The sequence below is a fragment of the Salvelinus sp. IW2-2015 genome, linkage group LG1 (genome assembly GCF_002910315.2).
Source record: "Salvelinus sp. IW2-2015 linkage group LG1, ASM291031v2, whole genome shotgun sequence".
Taxonomy (NCBI): domain Eukaryota; kingdom Metazoa; phylum Chordata; class Actinopteri; order Salmoniformes; family Salmonidae; genus Salvelinus; species Salvelinus sp. IW2-2015.
Window position 1 is genome coordinate 53474327 of NC_036838.1, and position 17297 is coordinate 53491623.

Genomic DNA, 17297 nt, shown 5'->3' on the forward strand with positions numbered 1-17297 from the left:
GCGTGTCCTGGAACGTACCCATCAGTAATGCGCAGTACGGYTAATTATTATGTTCGGGAACTCCACCATGTTTCATCGATAGCGCAAGGTTGTTGTTAACCATATAGCCAGCTAGCATACCACTTGTTCGATTGTATTTACGCTGTGGTATATTTTTTGCATGACATTTAAACAAATTGGTCGTCAATTGCAAGGAAATACAAGAGGATCCAGTTGTATGTTTACACATTAGCCAGAGAGTTAAGTTAGCTAGAGATAGCTGGACTAGCTAGCTAGGGTAGACTGTCAASAACAACCCTTCCCTGCTCTGTCAGGAATTAGGAGTCATCATAGCTACTAGCTAGCTACAGTAACAAGAGAGTGTTAGATACACAGCTACTGTAGGTCTTCAAAAATACTTATCTTCAATTGAGCATTCACATTGTCTGAGACCTGAGTAAGAGATTGACGCAGTTGGAGTTGCTTTCTTTCTTTATTATACTACCTGAAGTTTAAAGTCCTCTTTACAACGTCTTCATGGGGATGAGTCGAATAGAGTGTATATTTTTTAGTGAGTTTCACCCCACACTGGGACCAAAGATTACTTACCAGGTAGGTGTACAGTACAGTATATGTTTTGACAGTTTTTGCAACGAGTGTCAAGCTAACTTTTTAATCAAATCGCAATTTATTTGTCACATGCTTCGTAGACAACCTGGCGGGTAGACTTACAGTGAACTGCTTACTTACGGGTCCTTTTCCAACAATGCAGAGTTAAAGATAAGATCAAAAATAGAAATGGTGACGCAGTGAATAACGAGTAAATATAACATGGTTACACAGTGGAGTAAAAATACTTTAATGTACTACTTAAGTAGTTTTCTTTGTGGTATCTGTACTTTACTATTTATATTTTTGACAACTTTTACTTTGCTACATTCCTTGAAAAAATAGTGTTCTTTTTACTCCATACATTTTACKTGACACCCAAAAGTACTCGTTACATTTTGAATGCTTAGCAAGACTCACTAAACACAAATGCTTGGTTTGTAAATTATGTCTGKGTCTTGGAGGGTCCCCTGGCTATCGATAAATAAGTAAAAAACTYCAACGGTGCCCTCTGGTTTGCTTAATATATATATATATATTTATTTAAAACCAAATTCTTTTAGACTTTTACTCAAGTAGTATTTTACCGGGTAACTTTCATTTTTACTTGAGTAATTTTTACTTTTAATCTTTACTTTTACTCAAGTATTACAATTGGGTACTTTTTCCACAACTGGCTATAAATAGGMTTTAGAAAATAACATGGGTATACAGGGAGTATAAGTACTAAGTTAATGTGCAGAGGCACAAAGTAATTMAGGTACCTATGTACTGTACTGTACATACAATACATTCGTAAAGTATTCAGAACACTTGACTTTTAACACATTTTGTTATGTTACAGGCTTATTCTAAAATGGATTATTAACTGGGTGGTTCCAGCTCTGAATGCTGATTAGCTGACAGCTGTGGTATATCAGACCGTATACCACGGGTGTGACACAACATTTATTTTTACTGCTCTAATCTATCTAGGCAAGTTAGTTAAGAACAAATTCTTATTTACAATGACTGCCTACCAAAAGCAAAAGGCCTCCTGCGGGGACAGGGATTAAAAAATATATATTCTCCCCCGATTTCTCAGTTTGGCCAGGCGGCCAGCTCTAGGAAGAGTCTTGGTGGTTCCAAACTTCTTCCATTTAAGAATGATGGAGGCCACTGTGTTCTTGGGAACCTTCAATGCTGCAGAAATGTTTTGGTACCCTTCCCCAGATCTGTACCTCAACATGACCCTGTCTCGTAGCGCTATGTACAATTCCTTCGACCTCATGGTCGTAGTGCTATGTACAATTCCTTCGACCTCATGGTCGTAGTGCTATGTACAATTCCTTCGACCTCATGGTCGTAGTGCTATGTACAATTCCTTCGACCTCATGGTCGTAGTGCTATGTACAATTCCTTCGACCTCATGGTCGTAGTGCTATGTACAATTCCTTCGACCTCATGGTCGTAGTGCTGTGTACAATTCCTTCGACCTCATGGCTTGGGTTTTACTCCGATATTTACCACAGGTGGACTCCAGTCACGTTGTATAATCGTCTTAAGGATCAATGGAAACAGGATGCACCTGAGCTCAATTTCGAGTCTCATACCAAAGGGTCTCAATACTTATGTAAATAATTTTTTATTTTCAATACATTTGAAAACGTTTAGAAAAACCTGTTTTCGCTTTGTCGTTATGGGGTATTGTGTGTAGATTGATGAGTAATTTTTTTTATTGAATCCATTTTAGAATAAGGCTTTAACGTAACAAATGTGGAAAAAGTCAAGGGGTCTGAATACTTTCCGAATGCACTGTATAGGTAGGGGTAAAGTGACTATCAGCAGCTTATGTGGTGAGTATGAGAGTGCATCAGTTTGAGTGTGTGTGTTGGGGGTATCAGTAAGTGTGTGTGGGTAGAGTCCAGTGTGTGCATAGAGTCACTGCTAAAGAGTTAGTGCCAAAAAAGGTAAATGCAAGTAGTCCGGGTGTAACCGATGTGAAATGGCTAGCTAGTTAGCGGTYGTGCGCGCTAATAGCGTTTCAATCGGTGACYTCACTCGCTTTGAGACCTTGAAGTAGTGGTTCCCCTTGCTCTGCAAGGGCCGTGGCTTTTGTGGAGCGATGGGTAACGATGCTTCGTGGGTGACTGTTGTTGATGTGTGCAGAGGGTCCCTGGTTCGCGCCCGGGTCGGGGCGAGGGGACGGACTAAAGTTATACTGTTACACGGGTAGCCCTTTGATTAGCTGTTTAGAAGTCTTATGGCTTGGGGGTAGAAGCTGTTCAGGGTCCAGTTGGTTCCAGACTTGGGGGATTGGTACTGCTTGCTGTGCTGTAGCAGCAAGAACAGTCTGTGGCTTGGGAGGCTGGAGGCTTTGACACTTTTTTGGGCCTTCCTCTGACATTATCTGGTATAGAGGTCCTGGATGGTACGAAGCTCAGCCCCAGTAATGTACTGGGCCGTACGCACTACTCTGTAGTGCCTTGCGGTCGGATGCCAAGCAGTTGCCATACTGGTGATGCAGTCAGTCAAGATGCTCTCGATGGTGCAGCTGTAGAACTTTTTGAGGATCTGAGGGCCCATGCCAAATAATTTCAGTCTCCTGAGGGGGAAGTGGCATTGTTGTGCTCTTTTCACGACTGTGTTGGTGTATTTGGACCATGATAGATCCTTAGTGATGTGGACACCGAGGAACTTGAAGCTCTCGACCCGCTCCACTACAGCCCTGTCGATGTGGATGGGAGCGTGCTCGTCCCGTCCGTTTCCTGTAGTCCACGATCAGCTCCTTTGTCTTGCTGACATTAAGGGAGAGGTTGTTCTCCTGGAACCACACTGCCAGYTCTCTGACTTCCTCCCTATAAGCTGTCTCATTGTTGTCGGTAATCAGGACTACCACCGTCGTGTTGTCGGCAAACTTAGTGATGTTGTCGGCAAACTTAGTGATGATGTTGTAGTTGTCCGTGGCCACGCAGTCGTGGGTGAACACYGAGTACAGGAGGGGACTAAGCACGCACCTCTGAGGGGCCCCCGTGTTGAGGGTCAGCATGGCTGTGTTATTGCCTATCCTCACCACCTGGGGGCGGGCTGTCAGGAAGTCCAGGATCCAGTTTGAGGGAGGTGTTCAGTCCCAGAGTCCTTAGCTTAGTGATAAGCTTCGAGGGCACAATGGTGTTGAATGCTGAGCTGTAGTCAATGAACAGCATTCTCACATACTGTAGGTGTTCCGTTTGTCCAGGTGGGAGAGGGCAATAAAGATTGTGTCATCTGTGGATCTGTTGGGYCTGTGTTCTATCTTTTCCCATCTTTGTATTGTGTTCTATCCTTTCCAGGTTCCAGAGGAGTACATATCCCGTGAGCTCTTTGACACAGTACAGGTGTACATCATTACCAAACCAGAACTGCAGAACAAACTCATAACTGTGTACGTACACTTGGGAATTTACATTAGGATATTCTTATTCATGGTCCAATTTAACAACAGGTCTTATTTTTCTCTCCTCTTGTGTCTGTTACTTGAACTATGTGAAYAATTTATTTGGGCTGCAATTTCTTCCTTTCCTGTGGCGGTCCTCACAAGAGCCAATTTCATCATGGCGCTTGATGGTTTTTGTAACTGCACATTTTCCGAATAGACTGACCTTCATGTCTTAAAGTAATGATGGACTGTCGTTTCTCTTCGCTTATTTGAGCGGTTCTTGCCATAATATGGACTTGTCTTTGATTGATGTAGAACGGCCATGGGGAAGAAGTTAATTGGTTGTCCGGTGTGRATCGAGCACAAGAAGTACAGCCGTAATGCTCTGCTCTTTAACCTGGGCCTTGTATGCGATGCAAGGACCAAGACCTGTGCCCTTGAGCCAATTGTCAAGAAGCTGTCAGGGTACCTCACAACGCTGGAGGTAAAAGGATCTCCCTGGAGGCTAGTGCTCTTTTTCAAAACATCACAAGATCTGAATGTCTTATGGGATATATACAGTGGGGAGAACAAGTATTTGATACATTGCCGATTTTGCAGGTTTTCCTACTTACAAAGCATGTAGAGGTCTGTAATTTTTTTTAAATCATAGGTACACTTCAACTGTGAGAGACGGAATCTAAAACAAAAATCCAGAAAATCACATTGTATGATTTTTAAGTAATTTGCATTTTATTGCATGACATAAGTATTTGATACATCAGAAAAGCAGAACTTAATATTTGGTACAGAAACCTTTGTTTGCAATTACAGAGATCATACGTTTCCTGTAGTTCTTGACCAGGTTTGCACACACTGCAGCAGGGATTTTGGCCCACTCCTCCATACAGACCTTCTCCAGATCCTTCAGGTTTCGGGGCTGTCGCTGGGCATTACGGACTTTCAGCTCCCTCCAAAGATTTTCTATTGGGTTCAGGTCTGGAGACTGGCTAGGCCACTCCAGGACCTTGAGATGCTTCTTACGGAGCCACTCCTTAGTTGTCCTGGCTGTGTGTTTCATGTCGTTGTCATGCTGGAAGACCCAGCCACGACCCATCTTCAATGCTCTTACTGAGGGAAGGAGGTTGTTGGCCAAGATCTCTCGATACATGGCCCCATCCATCCTCCCCTCAATCTGTCTCTTATACACATCTAGATGTGTATAAGAGACAGCCTCACGGTTGGGATGGTGTTCTTGGGGTTGTACTCATCCTTCTTCTTCCTCCAAACACGGCGAGTGGAGTTTAGACCAAAAAGCTCTATATTTGTCTGATCAGACCACATGACCTGCTCCCATTCCTCCTCTGGATCATCCAGATGGTCATTGGAAAACTTCAGACGGGCCTGGACATGCGCTGGCTTGAGCAGGGGGACCTTGCGTGCGCTGCAGGATTTTAATCCATGACGGCGTAGTGTGTTACTAATGGTTTTCTTTGAGACTGTGGTCCCAGCTCTCTTCAGGTCATTGACCAGGTCCTGCCCCGTAGTTCTGGGCTGATCCCTCACCTTCCTCATGATCATTGATGCCCCACGAGGTGAGATCTTGCATGGAGCCCCAGACCGAGGGTGATTGACCGTCATCTTGAACTTCTTCCATTCTCCAATAATTGCGCCAACAGTTGTTGCCTTCTCATCAAGCTGCTTGCCTATTGTCCTGTAGCCCATCCCAGCCTTGTGCAGGTCTACAATTTTATCCCTGATGTCCTTACACAGCTCTCTGGTCTTGGCCATTGTGGAGAGGTTGGAGTCTGTTTGATTGAGTGTGTGGACAGGTGTCTTTTATACAGGTAACGAGTTCAAACAGGTGCAGTTAATACAGGTAKTGAGTGGAGAACAGGAGGGCTTCTTAAAGAAAAACGAACAGGTCTGTGAGAGCTGGAATTCTTACTGGTTGGTAGGTGATCAAATACTTATGTCATGCAATAAAATGCAAATTACTTAAAAATCATACAATGTGATTTTCTGGATTTTTGTTTTAGATTCCGTCTCTCACAGTTGAAGTGTACCTATGATTAAAAAAATTACAGACCTCTACATGCTTTGTAAGTAGGAAAACCTGCAAAATCGGCAGTGTKTCAAATACTTGTTCTCCCCACTGTAGGTCAAAGTGTTAATATTTCTCTTTATTTTGCAGCTGGAGAGTGGGTTCATATCGAATGAGGAGAGCAAACAGAAACTGCTACCTATTATGTCCACGTTGTTAGAGGAGCTAAATGCTACCGGAGCCTGTACCTTACCCATCGGTATGTGTGCATTTGTACTCAGCAATGTGTCAGACAGTCTTTTATCTTTCTCTCACACACCATTCGTTCCCTCCCTCTTATTTAGATGAGTCCAATACAATCAACCTGAAGTTGATTGAGCAGCGCAGGGACCCTCTGATCGTGCAGGAATACGACGTGCCTGTCTTCACTCAGTGCAAAGACCACTTCATCAAATCCCAGTGGGATCTRACTACTCAACAGGTAGGTCTTTCCGCCACCCCGACAGTGGCTCACACAGATAGACCAACGCCTCATCCATACCGGAAGCGTACCTACAGTGTGGCTGACATCCCATCAAGGGTTTCAGAGAAACAATGATTTGTCTATACAGTACCAGTCAAAAGTTTGGACACACCTACTCATTCAAGTTTTTMTTTTCATTTGTACTATTTTCTACATTGTAGAATAATAGTGAAGACATCAGCACTATGAAATAACACATATGGAATCATGTAGTAACCAAAAAAGTGTTAAACAAATCAAAATAGATTTTATATTTGAGATTCTTCAAAGAAGCCACCCTTTGCCTTGATGACAGCTTTGCACACTCTWGGCATTCTCTCTCATGAGGTAGTCACCTGGATTGCATTTTAATTAACAGGTGTGCCTTGTTAAAGTTAATTTGTGGAATTTCTTTCCTTTTTAATGCATTTGAGCCAATCAGTTGTGTTGTGACAAGGTAGGGGTGGTATACAGATAAAAGGGGTCCATATTATGGCAAGAACAGCTCACATAAGCAAAGAGATACTACAGTCCATCATTACTTTAAGACATGAATGTCAGTCAAGTTTCTTTAWGTGCAGTCCCAAAAACCATCAAGCTCTAGGATGAAACTGGCTCTCATGAGGACRGCCACAGGAAAGGAAGACCTAGAGTACTGTGCAATGTCATCATGCACCMGTCTCAGATTAAAGCCCTGATGAAAATTATGTTAGAAATGTGTTGAATTCTGTTGTAGATCCTGGCCTACATTGATGGGTTCAGGCATATCCAGAAGATATCTGCAGAAGCGGATGTTGAACTTAATCTAGTCCGGATCGCCGTACAGAATTTACTGTGAGTGCTTTAAAACTGGTAATATGATGCAACAGATAATGAACCCATTGGAATAGATTCTAAGAGAACTTCCTTTATGATGAAACATTTCCCTTTGAAACCATGGAATAGATACTAAGAGAACATTCTTTATGATGCAACAGAAACATGCAACATTTCCCTATGAAACCATGGAATAGATTCTAAGAGAACATTCTTTTTCACAGGTATTATGGTGTTGTAACCTTGGTTTCAATATTTCAGGTAATGAAACTCTCAGTAACAATATCTTCTTTACATAATGTCTTCATCTGAAATGTGGTGTGTGTGTGTGTGTGTACAGTCCTGCTTACACACTGTATGTTGTGTCTCTCCAGTACTCCAATGTGTACTGCACAACCCCTACAGTCCAGAGCCTGATAGATGACAGGTCCATTCAGGAGGAGTGTCTCAACTATGTCACCAAGAAAGGTAACAGCCAGTTTGGAAAGTTGTAGTCAGAACGAGTTAGAATTTGTTACAGTCAGTGTATGATAAGTTCTGCTGTCTGTGTGCTTCAGGACAGAAGAGAGCCTGTTTAAGGGATGTGTTCCAGCTGTACTGCGGTCTGACTCCAGGCACCACAGTTCGCGATCTTTGCTCCCGCTACTCACAGCAGCTGCAGAGGGTAGATGAGAGGTGAGTTACCAATCATCCATGTTGACTCATGATGTTTATGTGGTTGACATAGACCTCAATGTCCATATCTATTTATTTGTTTATTTGTCAGGGACRATGTACAACATGCCATTGCACCAGATTTAGCTAGATAGCTAATCTTCATCTACTCGGAGAAGTGTAGAGAATAGTGTTGTTGATATCATGTGATGCTCAACAGGAGGCTGATCCAGTATGGACTGATGAAGGCTCTCATTCGCCGTCTGCAGAAGTATCCTGTTAAGGTGACACGAGACGAGAGGAGCCGCCCACCACGCCTTTACACTGGTTGCCATAGTTACGACGAAATCTGCTGCAAGACGGGTAGGTTAAGGCGTTTATGATGACACATTACTGGTTTTATAGTGATGACAAATGTGTMTAGGAAGATTAATAATTACAGAGGGCTGGATAAGTATTTTGAGAAATCATTCTATACTCTGTAATCTCTCATGGCAGTGCCTTTCCCTGTATTTGCAGGAATGAGCTACAAAGAGCTGGACGAACGCTTGGAGAATGACCCKAACATAATTGTGTGCTGGAAGTGATACCCTGGCTTAATCAGCAACCACACTCACTTTGATAGAGAAAGCCATCTCTCTAACAAAGACAGACACGAGGTCCGATTGTACTGAAACAGAGGCCTCCTGCTCGTCTCTCATCTGACCCACACAACTGCCTGCTGTCCAGGAGACACAATGTGGATCAACCTCGGCCAAAGATGCCTTAAACTGACTTTTCTATTATTGTTGTTGTCTGTGGACTTCATCCGAAATGTTCTGGAAATGATCTGTGCATTCAAAGGCTGAGACATGTAGGAATTTTTATACTACTAGTATGTCACCTGTTATCATCCTCAGGTTTTTCCATCCAGACTTTGAATCAATCATTGTGGAATAGTTTCATTCAGAACAATGAATGGAATAATTTAAAAAGAACACAAAAATTAGGAATGTGGCAGGTAGCCTAGCGGTTTAGAGCGTTGTGCCAGTTCAGAGAACATTCGGTAGTTCAAACTCTTGTGCCGACTAGGTTAAAAATCTGTTGATGTGCCCTTGAGCAAGGCACTTAACCCTAATTGCTCCTGTAAGTCGCTCTGGATAAGAGTGTCTGCTAAATGACTCAAATGTAAAATGTGCTTATTAATGTACCAAAAAATGATATTAATACCAACTCCTTGCAATAATAAAGATGCTTTGTTGATTTGAATGACRCATTGTCTGACTGTTTATCTCGCTCACTTCACCTACAGTGCCTTCAGAAAGTATTTATACCCCTTGACTTATTCCACCTTGTATTACAGCCTGAATTCAAAATGGATTGAGTTGATTTTGTTTCTCACCCATCTACACAGTTTTTTCAATAAATTTGCTAACATTTCCAAAAACATGTTTTCACTCACATTATGATGCTCAACCCCATAATGTTTTTGGAAATGTTAGCTAACTTATTGAAAATTAAATGCAGAAATACAGTCTCATTTACAGAAGTATTCACACCCCTGATCTCAATAGATGTTAGAATCACCTTTGGCAGTGATTACAGCTGTGTCTTTCTGAGTAAGTCTCTACGAGCTTTGCACACCTGGATTGTAGAATATTTGCACATGCTTAAAAAAATTCTTCAAGRTCTGTCAAGTTGGTTGTTGATCATTGCTAGACAGCCATTTTCAAGTCTTGCCATAGGTTTTCAAGCCAATTTAAGTCAAAACTGTAACTAAGCCACTCAGGAACATTCAATGTCGTRTTGGTAAGCAACTCCAGTGTATATTTGGCCTTGTGTTATTTTTCTGCGGAAAGGTGAATTTGTCTCCCAGTGTCTGTTGGAAAGCAGACTGAACCAGGTATTCCTCTAAGATTTTGCCTGTGCTTAGCTCTATTCTGTTTCTTTTTATCCTAAAAAAAGAGTATACTCATAACATGATGCAGCCACCACCATGCTTGAAAATATGAAGTGGATACTCAGTAATGTGTTGTGATGGATTTGCCCCAAACATAACACTTTGTATTCAAGACATAAAGTGAATTTCTTTGGCACATTTTTTGCAGTTTTACTTTAGTGCCTTGTTGCAAACAGGATGCATGTTTTGGAATATGTTTATTCTGTACAGGCTTCCCTCTTTTCCCWCTGTCAATTAGTTTACTATTGTTGAGTAACTACAATGTTGTTGATGCATCCTCAGTTTTCTCCTATCACAGCCATTAAACTTTGTAACTGATTCAAAGTCACCATTGGCCTAATGGTGAAATCCCTGAGTGGTTTCCCTCTTCTCCGGAGTTAGGAAGGACGCCTGTATCTTTGTAGTGACTGCGTTCATTGATACACCATCCAAAGTGTAATTAATAACTTCACCATGCTCAAAGGAATATTCAACGTCTGCTTTTTTCATTTGACCCATCTATCAATAGGTGCCCTTTTTTGCGAGGCATTGGAAAACCTCCCTGGTCTTTGTGGTTGAATCTGTTCACTGCTCGACTGAGGGACCTTACAGATAATTGTATGTGTGGGGTACAGAGATGAGGTAGTCATTCAAAAATCATGTTAAACACTATTATTCAGTACATGTGACTTAAGCAAATGTTTACTCCTGAACTTATTTAGGCTAGCCATAACAAAGGGGTTGAATACTTGTTGACTCAAGACATTTCAGCTTTTCATTTTGTATTAATTTGTAAAAATGTTTAAAAACATATTTCCACTTTGACATAATGGGGTGTTGTGTGTAGGCCAGTGACAAAAAKCCCCTCAATATAATCCATTTCAAATTCAGGCTGTAACACAACAAAATGTGCAAAAAAGTCAAGATGCGTGAATATTGTAATGGGATCATCAACTAGCGCATGGTCAGGGGGCCAGAACATGATTACAAATAATTTGTAGACTGCAAATTGACCACAAGAAGCCCAAACAGATATCATATTTGACAAAACATACTTGGGAACAGATTTCCAAAATTAAAATGACTTGGAGCTGATTTACTGTTTTRTTTACAGTCTTTTATGTCCAACAATGAAAAATCTAAAGAAATACGTTTTTTTACTTGAGGTGTGTGCGGGGGATATACAACTATTTTGCCTGCGGGCCACCAGTTGGGGAACCCTGGCCTAGTTGTTACAGTGTGGTAGACCCACATATCACTACCTGTCCTTTGTCTCCTTCTACAGGAGAGATAGAGAAGTACATTAATGGAAAATGGCAGAAGGTTCTGTCTGAAGGTGACTAAATTGGACGGCCAGGTCTGGATTGCTCTGTACAACCTGGTGCTGAAGGAAGACTGCCAAAGGAAATATGACTTCAACGAGAACTAGGGCTTAAAGGTACAGTASCCTCAGCCAGTACTGGCGCTTCTGACAAGAGTGCCCTCTGAACCCTAACTTTCAAATCTATAGCTCAGGAAGAATGTCTGTTCAGATCATTGTCCTTCAAAATCTTTTCTTATCTCCCGTCCGATTAGAAGACAGATGAGGTATCCAGGCTTTGTTTTGACTGGTGTTTTCTCTTACTATTATTTCCATGATTGTCTCTCCTTCCTGAACATACGTGAGGATAGAATTATGAGCTCTGAGAACTGTGCAGGATAGCATAGGTGGTCTATCAGACAGACCACAATGCAGACAATAACAGTCTAACTCAAACTGAAACTTATTTTGTGTGTAGCTGTGGTTTCCTGAAAGAGGTGTTAATAGACCAGCTGTCCAACCTGGTGGAGCTCCAGCGCCTCCTCAGTCACCTCACTGTCACAGACCCTGCCCCTCCAAAGAAAGACCTCATCTTGGAACAGGTGAGGAAAACACACACACACACACACACACACACACACACACACACACACACACACACACACACACACACACACACACACACACACACACACACACACACACACACACACACACACACACACACACACACACGCAGGTTTCCGTTAGCCGGCTTTTGCCTATAAAATAAATGTAAAGCCGATGAAGTGAAGTTGTAGCTGGGGGGGCTGCATATTATACATCCCGATTTCACACTTCTGCACCATTCTCTCACTCCTTGCGCGCTGCCTTATGTGCATCAAATCACATTTTATTGGTCACATACACATATTTAGCAGATGTTATTGAGGATGTTGCTAAATGCTTGTGTTCTTAGCTCCAACAGTGCAGTAGTATCTAATATTTAGTATCAGCATGCGTCTGCTGCTGAGGAGAGAGAGAGCGAGAGAGGAGAGAAAGTTAAAGGAAAGTTAGAGAGTATGCCTACAGTGAAAAGCCTACCAGGGGAATGTCCTCTGTATGGACAACTTTTAATATGGTAGTGAACAAAGATGAGAAGAAAGTTGGTACGACCAAATGCAGGCTACTGTGCAACTCGATATTCAGGTAGGATGCAATTTTGAAAATAAAAACATTTGTATTTATAATAATTTGTATTAATCATTATTATTACCGTATATCAGTGGTCACCAACCTTTTTTGAGTCAACATCACTTTCTGAGTCAAAATGCAAGCCGAGATCTACAGTTCAGATTTTTTTTCAACATTACTTAAAAAACGTAAGCCTATGCAACATTAACCTATGCAGTAGGCTATAGGCCCAAAACATTATCACCGCATATTGGCTTTGCTTGAATTGCCCTGCCAATGCATTTTTGTACTTCTCTAACCATTTTATTAAAATGATATTTCAACATTTGAAGTAGGCTATATGATCACACTGGTAATAGATCAGTTGTTATATTACTTGTGAGGCACAGCTGAGTGAGCATAATAATAATAATCACTTTTTTTTATATTATTGTGCTGATGGAGCCTGCATCTGATGGTCAGTCAACGTCCCGCCACTCTCCCTTTCCTCTGCTGACACGGACCAAAAACACCGTCTTCCAGCTAATGGCAAAACTCAAATCGCACCACATTATTTCTGCACAAATTCATGTTGTTACTCCTATGACCAGAGAAAGTTAAACATTCCTCGATATTAAAAAAGACCCAAGCTACTAATAATAACAACGCAAGCCTATCGATACACTTTTCGACTCATTCATTGCAGCTGCAGTGCTGGTTGTAGTGCGAGTGGAAGTAGGGAGAATGTGCATTTTATGGCTTATAAAAGTGTTGAATACAAAGTGTTGACAGTGCTAAAAACTTAAACATGAACTCAGTCATATAAACAGCAGCTCTTTGCTCAATTCGTTGACAGTCTCTCTCTAGTCATGGTTTTAAATGTTTAGAAATCTCAGTATCAACTTTGCTATAGCTTTCTTTTACGCCTGCTACGCTACTTCAGACATGTTCATCTGAACCATCCGATTGGCCAGTAGTAGGCCTATAGCGCACTTGATCTGCTCCCCCCCGGGAAGGCAGAGTTTGTACCTTCAGAGATATGAAATGGTTCACAATGGGAACACGTCGGGTGCACCTAACACAAACAGCGTGAGACAAAAAAAAAAAAAAAACGAACGAAAGCCTTGTCATTGTTTTTTTTACAGAAATGTTTGGTAATCAACTAGGAATGCCTTGGCGATTGACCGGTTGGTGACCACTGCTGTATATCATTGTTATTATTGTAGGCCTATTTATTAATCTAAACAAGTTTTAAATATGCATAACATGTTTTGTTTTATTCTGTTGAGACATTTCTGTTTGCTAAATTAAGTTTGATCTGTCTTTTCAATTGTGTGCTCCGTATTTAGTTTAAGATAGGTTATTAGAAGGCTTGTTGTAAAATAAATATAATTAGCCTATTGCTGTAATTTGTTGGGTATGGTAGGTACTAGCCTTTCTTGGTAATTGCTGCAATATATCCTGTTGAAAACATTTGTGAAGGTTTAAACCAGCTCGCAAGTGTTTTGTTTCATTCTGTTGAGCCWTTTTCTTTGGCCAAATTAAAGGGAGACTCACACAGTCACACACTGTATCTTCGCATGTGCACAGGTTTGCTTCAAACTGTTCACAGCGTGGTATCCACGGGACCAAAAGCTCAAGGGCGTAACTTTGTGTTACATATTGGMGGGGTCAGGGTCAAAGGGTTTCCGGGGTCATCACCCTTCTAGGGGAGGGGGGGTCTGGAGGAATGCCCTCCATGAGATATTTTTTGTTAAAGAAATAGCTGTGAAATCCTAAACTTTACTGATAATTTGGTCAATATATCCCAACCACAACTGAAATACCAATAATTTCTGTATTACTTTAAACTGTTGGTCTACCTTAACAGCTCAGAAAGTAACCACATCTGGCAATTTGTTTGTAGAACGACTGTGAGAAAGTCAGTTCTGGGGTGCGTTCAGTTTGATTGAACGTTTGCTACGTTGCGTAACGGCTTGTACTGAACGACACGTTTCCCCAAACACTTTCTTCAACGTTCTTGAACAGACTTTGAGATAGCCTACGTTTACTCCATGTGGTAGGTGTGGCCCCTCCCCGTTTTTAAACTGGTCGTTCAAAACAGCACCGTTTAGGTTTAATTTAACATTGCATTGTTTTTTTCGTACTGAATACTCCAAAATTAATGGAAATAAAATGAATGGTGACACCATTAAAATATAATTTGAATGCTGATTGGCTGACAGCCGTGATATACCATGAGTATGACAAAACATTCATTTTTACTGCTCTAATTACATTTGTTAACCAGTTTATAATAGCAAAATGGCACCTCGGTMGTTTGTGGTATATCAAATCAAATCAAATTTTATTAGTCACATACACATGGTTAGCAGATGTTAATGCGAGTGTAGCGAAATGCTTGTGCTTCTAGTTCCGACAATGCAGTAATAACCAACAGTAATCTACCCTAACAATTCCACAACTACTACCTTATACACACACACAAGTGTAAAGGATAAAGAATATGTACATAAAGATATATGAATGAGTGGTGGTACAGAACGCATGGCAAGATGCAGTAGAGGTATAGAGTACGGTATATACATATGAGATGAGTACTGTAGGGTATGTAAACATAAAGTGGCATAGTTTAAAGTGGCTAGTGGTACATGTAACATAAGATGGCAAGATGCAGTAGATGATATAGAGTACAGTAATACATATGAGATGGTGTATGTAGGGTATGTAAACATTATATTAAGTGGCATTGTTAAAGTGGCTAGTGGTACATTTTTACAAATTCCATCAATTCCCATTTTTAAAGTGGCTGGAGTTGAGTCAGTATGTTGCAGCGGCCGCTAAATGTTAGTGGTGCTGTTTAACAGTCTGATGGCCTTGAGATAGAAGCTGTTTTTCAGTCTCTCGGTCCCTGCTTTGATGCACCTGTACTGACCTCGCCTTCTGGATGATAGCGGTGAACAGGCAGTGGCTTGGGTGGTTGTTGTCCTTGATGATCTTTATGCCTTCCTGTGACATCGGGTGGTGTAGGTGTCCTGGAGGGCAGGTAGTTTGCCCCCGGTGGTGCGTTCTGCAGACCTCACTACCCTCTGGAGAGCCTTACGGTTGTGGGCGGAGCAGTTGCCGTACCAGGCGGTGATACAGCCCGACAGGATGCTCTCGATTGTGCATCTGTAGAAGTTTGTGAGTGCTTTTGGTGACAAGCCAATTTCTTCAGCCTCCTGAGGTTGAAGAGGCGCTGCTGCGCCTTCTTCACAACGCTGTCTGTGTGGGTGGACCAATTCAATTTGTCCGTGATGTGACACGAGGAACTTAAAACTTCCACCTTCTCCACTACTGACCCGTCGATGTGGATAGGGGGGGCTCCCTCTGCTGTTTCCTGAAGTCCACAATCATCTCCTTTGTTTTGTTGACGTTGAGTGTGAGGTTATTTCCTGACACCACACTCGAGGGCCCTCACCTCCTCCCTGTAGGCCGTCTCGTCGTGTTGGTAATCAAGCCTACCACTGTAGTGTCATCCGCAAACTTGATGATTGAGTTGGAGGCGTGCATGGCCACGCAGTCGTGGGTGAACAGGGAGTACAGAGAGGGCTCAGAACGCACCCTTGTGGGGCCCCAGTGTTGAGGATCAGCGGGGTGGAGATGTTGTTACCTACCCTCACCACCTGGGGGCGGCCCGTCAGGAAGTCCAGGACCCAGTTGCACAGGGCGGGGTCGAGAACCCAGGGTCCGAGCTTGATGACGAGTTGGAGGGTACTATGGTGTTAAATGCTGAGCTGTAATCGATGAACAGCATTCTCACATGGGTATTCCCTTGTCCAGATGGGTTAGGGCAGTGTGCAGTGTGGTTGCGATTGCGTCGTCTGTGGACCTATTGGGTCGGTAAGCAAATTGGAGTGGGTCTAGGGTGTCCGGTAGGGTGGAGGTGATATGGTCCTTGACTAGTCTCTCAAAGCACTTCATGATGACGGAAGTGAGTGCTACGGGGCGGTAGTCGTTTAGCTCAGTTACCTTAGCTTTCTTGGAACAGGAACAATGGTGGCCCTCTTGAAGCATGTGGGAACAGCAGACTGGGATAAGGATTGATTGAATATGTCCGTAAACACACCAGCCAGCTGGTCTGCGCATGCTCTGAGGACGCGGCTGGGAATGCCGTCTGGGCCTGCAGCCTTGCGAGGGTTAACACGTTTAAATGTTTTACTCACCTCGGCTGCAGTGAAGAAAGCCCGCAGTTTTGGTAGGGGGCCGTGTCAGTGGCACTGTATTGTCCTCAAAGCGGGCAAAAAGTTGTTAGCCTGTCTGGGAGCAAGACATCCTGGTCCGCGACGGGCTGGTTTTCTTTTTGTAATCCGTGATTGACTGTAGACCCTGCCACATACCTCTTGTGTCTGAGCTGTTGAATTGCGACTCGATTTTGTCTCTGTACTGGGACTTAGCCTGTTTGATTGCCTTGCGGAGAGAATAGCTACACTGTTTGTATTCGGTCATGCTTCCGGTCACCTTGCCCTGGTTAAAAGCAGTGGTTCGTGCTTTCAGTTTCACGCGAATGCTGCCGTCAATCCACGGTTTCTGGTTTGGAATGTTTTAATCGTTGCTGTGGGTACGACATCGTCAATGCACTTCCTAATGAACTCGCTCACCGAATCAGCATATTCGTCAATATTGTTGTTGGACGCAATGCGGAACATATCCAATCCGCGTGATCGAAGCAGTCTTGAAGCGTGGATTCAGATTGGTCGGACCAGCGTTGAACAGACCTGAGCGCGGGAGCTTGTTGTTTTAGTTTCTGTTTGTAGGCTGGAATCAACAAAATGAGTCGTGGTCAGCTTCCGAAAGGGGGCGGGGAGGGCCTTATGCTGCGCGGAAATTAGTATAACAATGATCTAGGGTTTTCCCAGCCCTGGTAGCACAATCGATATGCTGATAGAATTTAGGGAGTTTTGTTTT

The 17297-nt window shown here is 42.6% G+C and overlaps 1 protein-coding gene across 1 annotated transcript; it reads left to right on the forward strand.

The window, feature by feature from the left end:
• The first annotated feature begins 11 nt into the window (after nt 1-11).
• Nucleotides 12-9228, forward strand: nprl2 (NPR2 like, GATOR1 complex subunit). The gene is made up of 11 exons (XM_023996439.2): nt 12-591; nt 3900-3991; nt 4301-4469; nt 6159-6267; nt 6353-6489; nt 7247-7344; nt 7551-7587; nt 7701-7794; nt 7884-8001; nt 8201-8343; nt 8500-9228. The coding sequence occupies exons 1-11, from the start codon at nt 517-519 to the stop codon at nt 8565-8567; spliced, it is 1140 nt and encodes a 379-aa protein (XP_023852207.1). The 5' UTR covers nt 12-516; the 3' UTR covers nt 8568-9228.
• The last annotated feature ends 8069 nt before the right edge of the window (nt 9229-17297 follow it).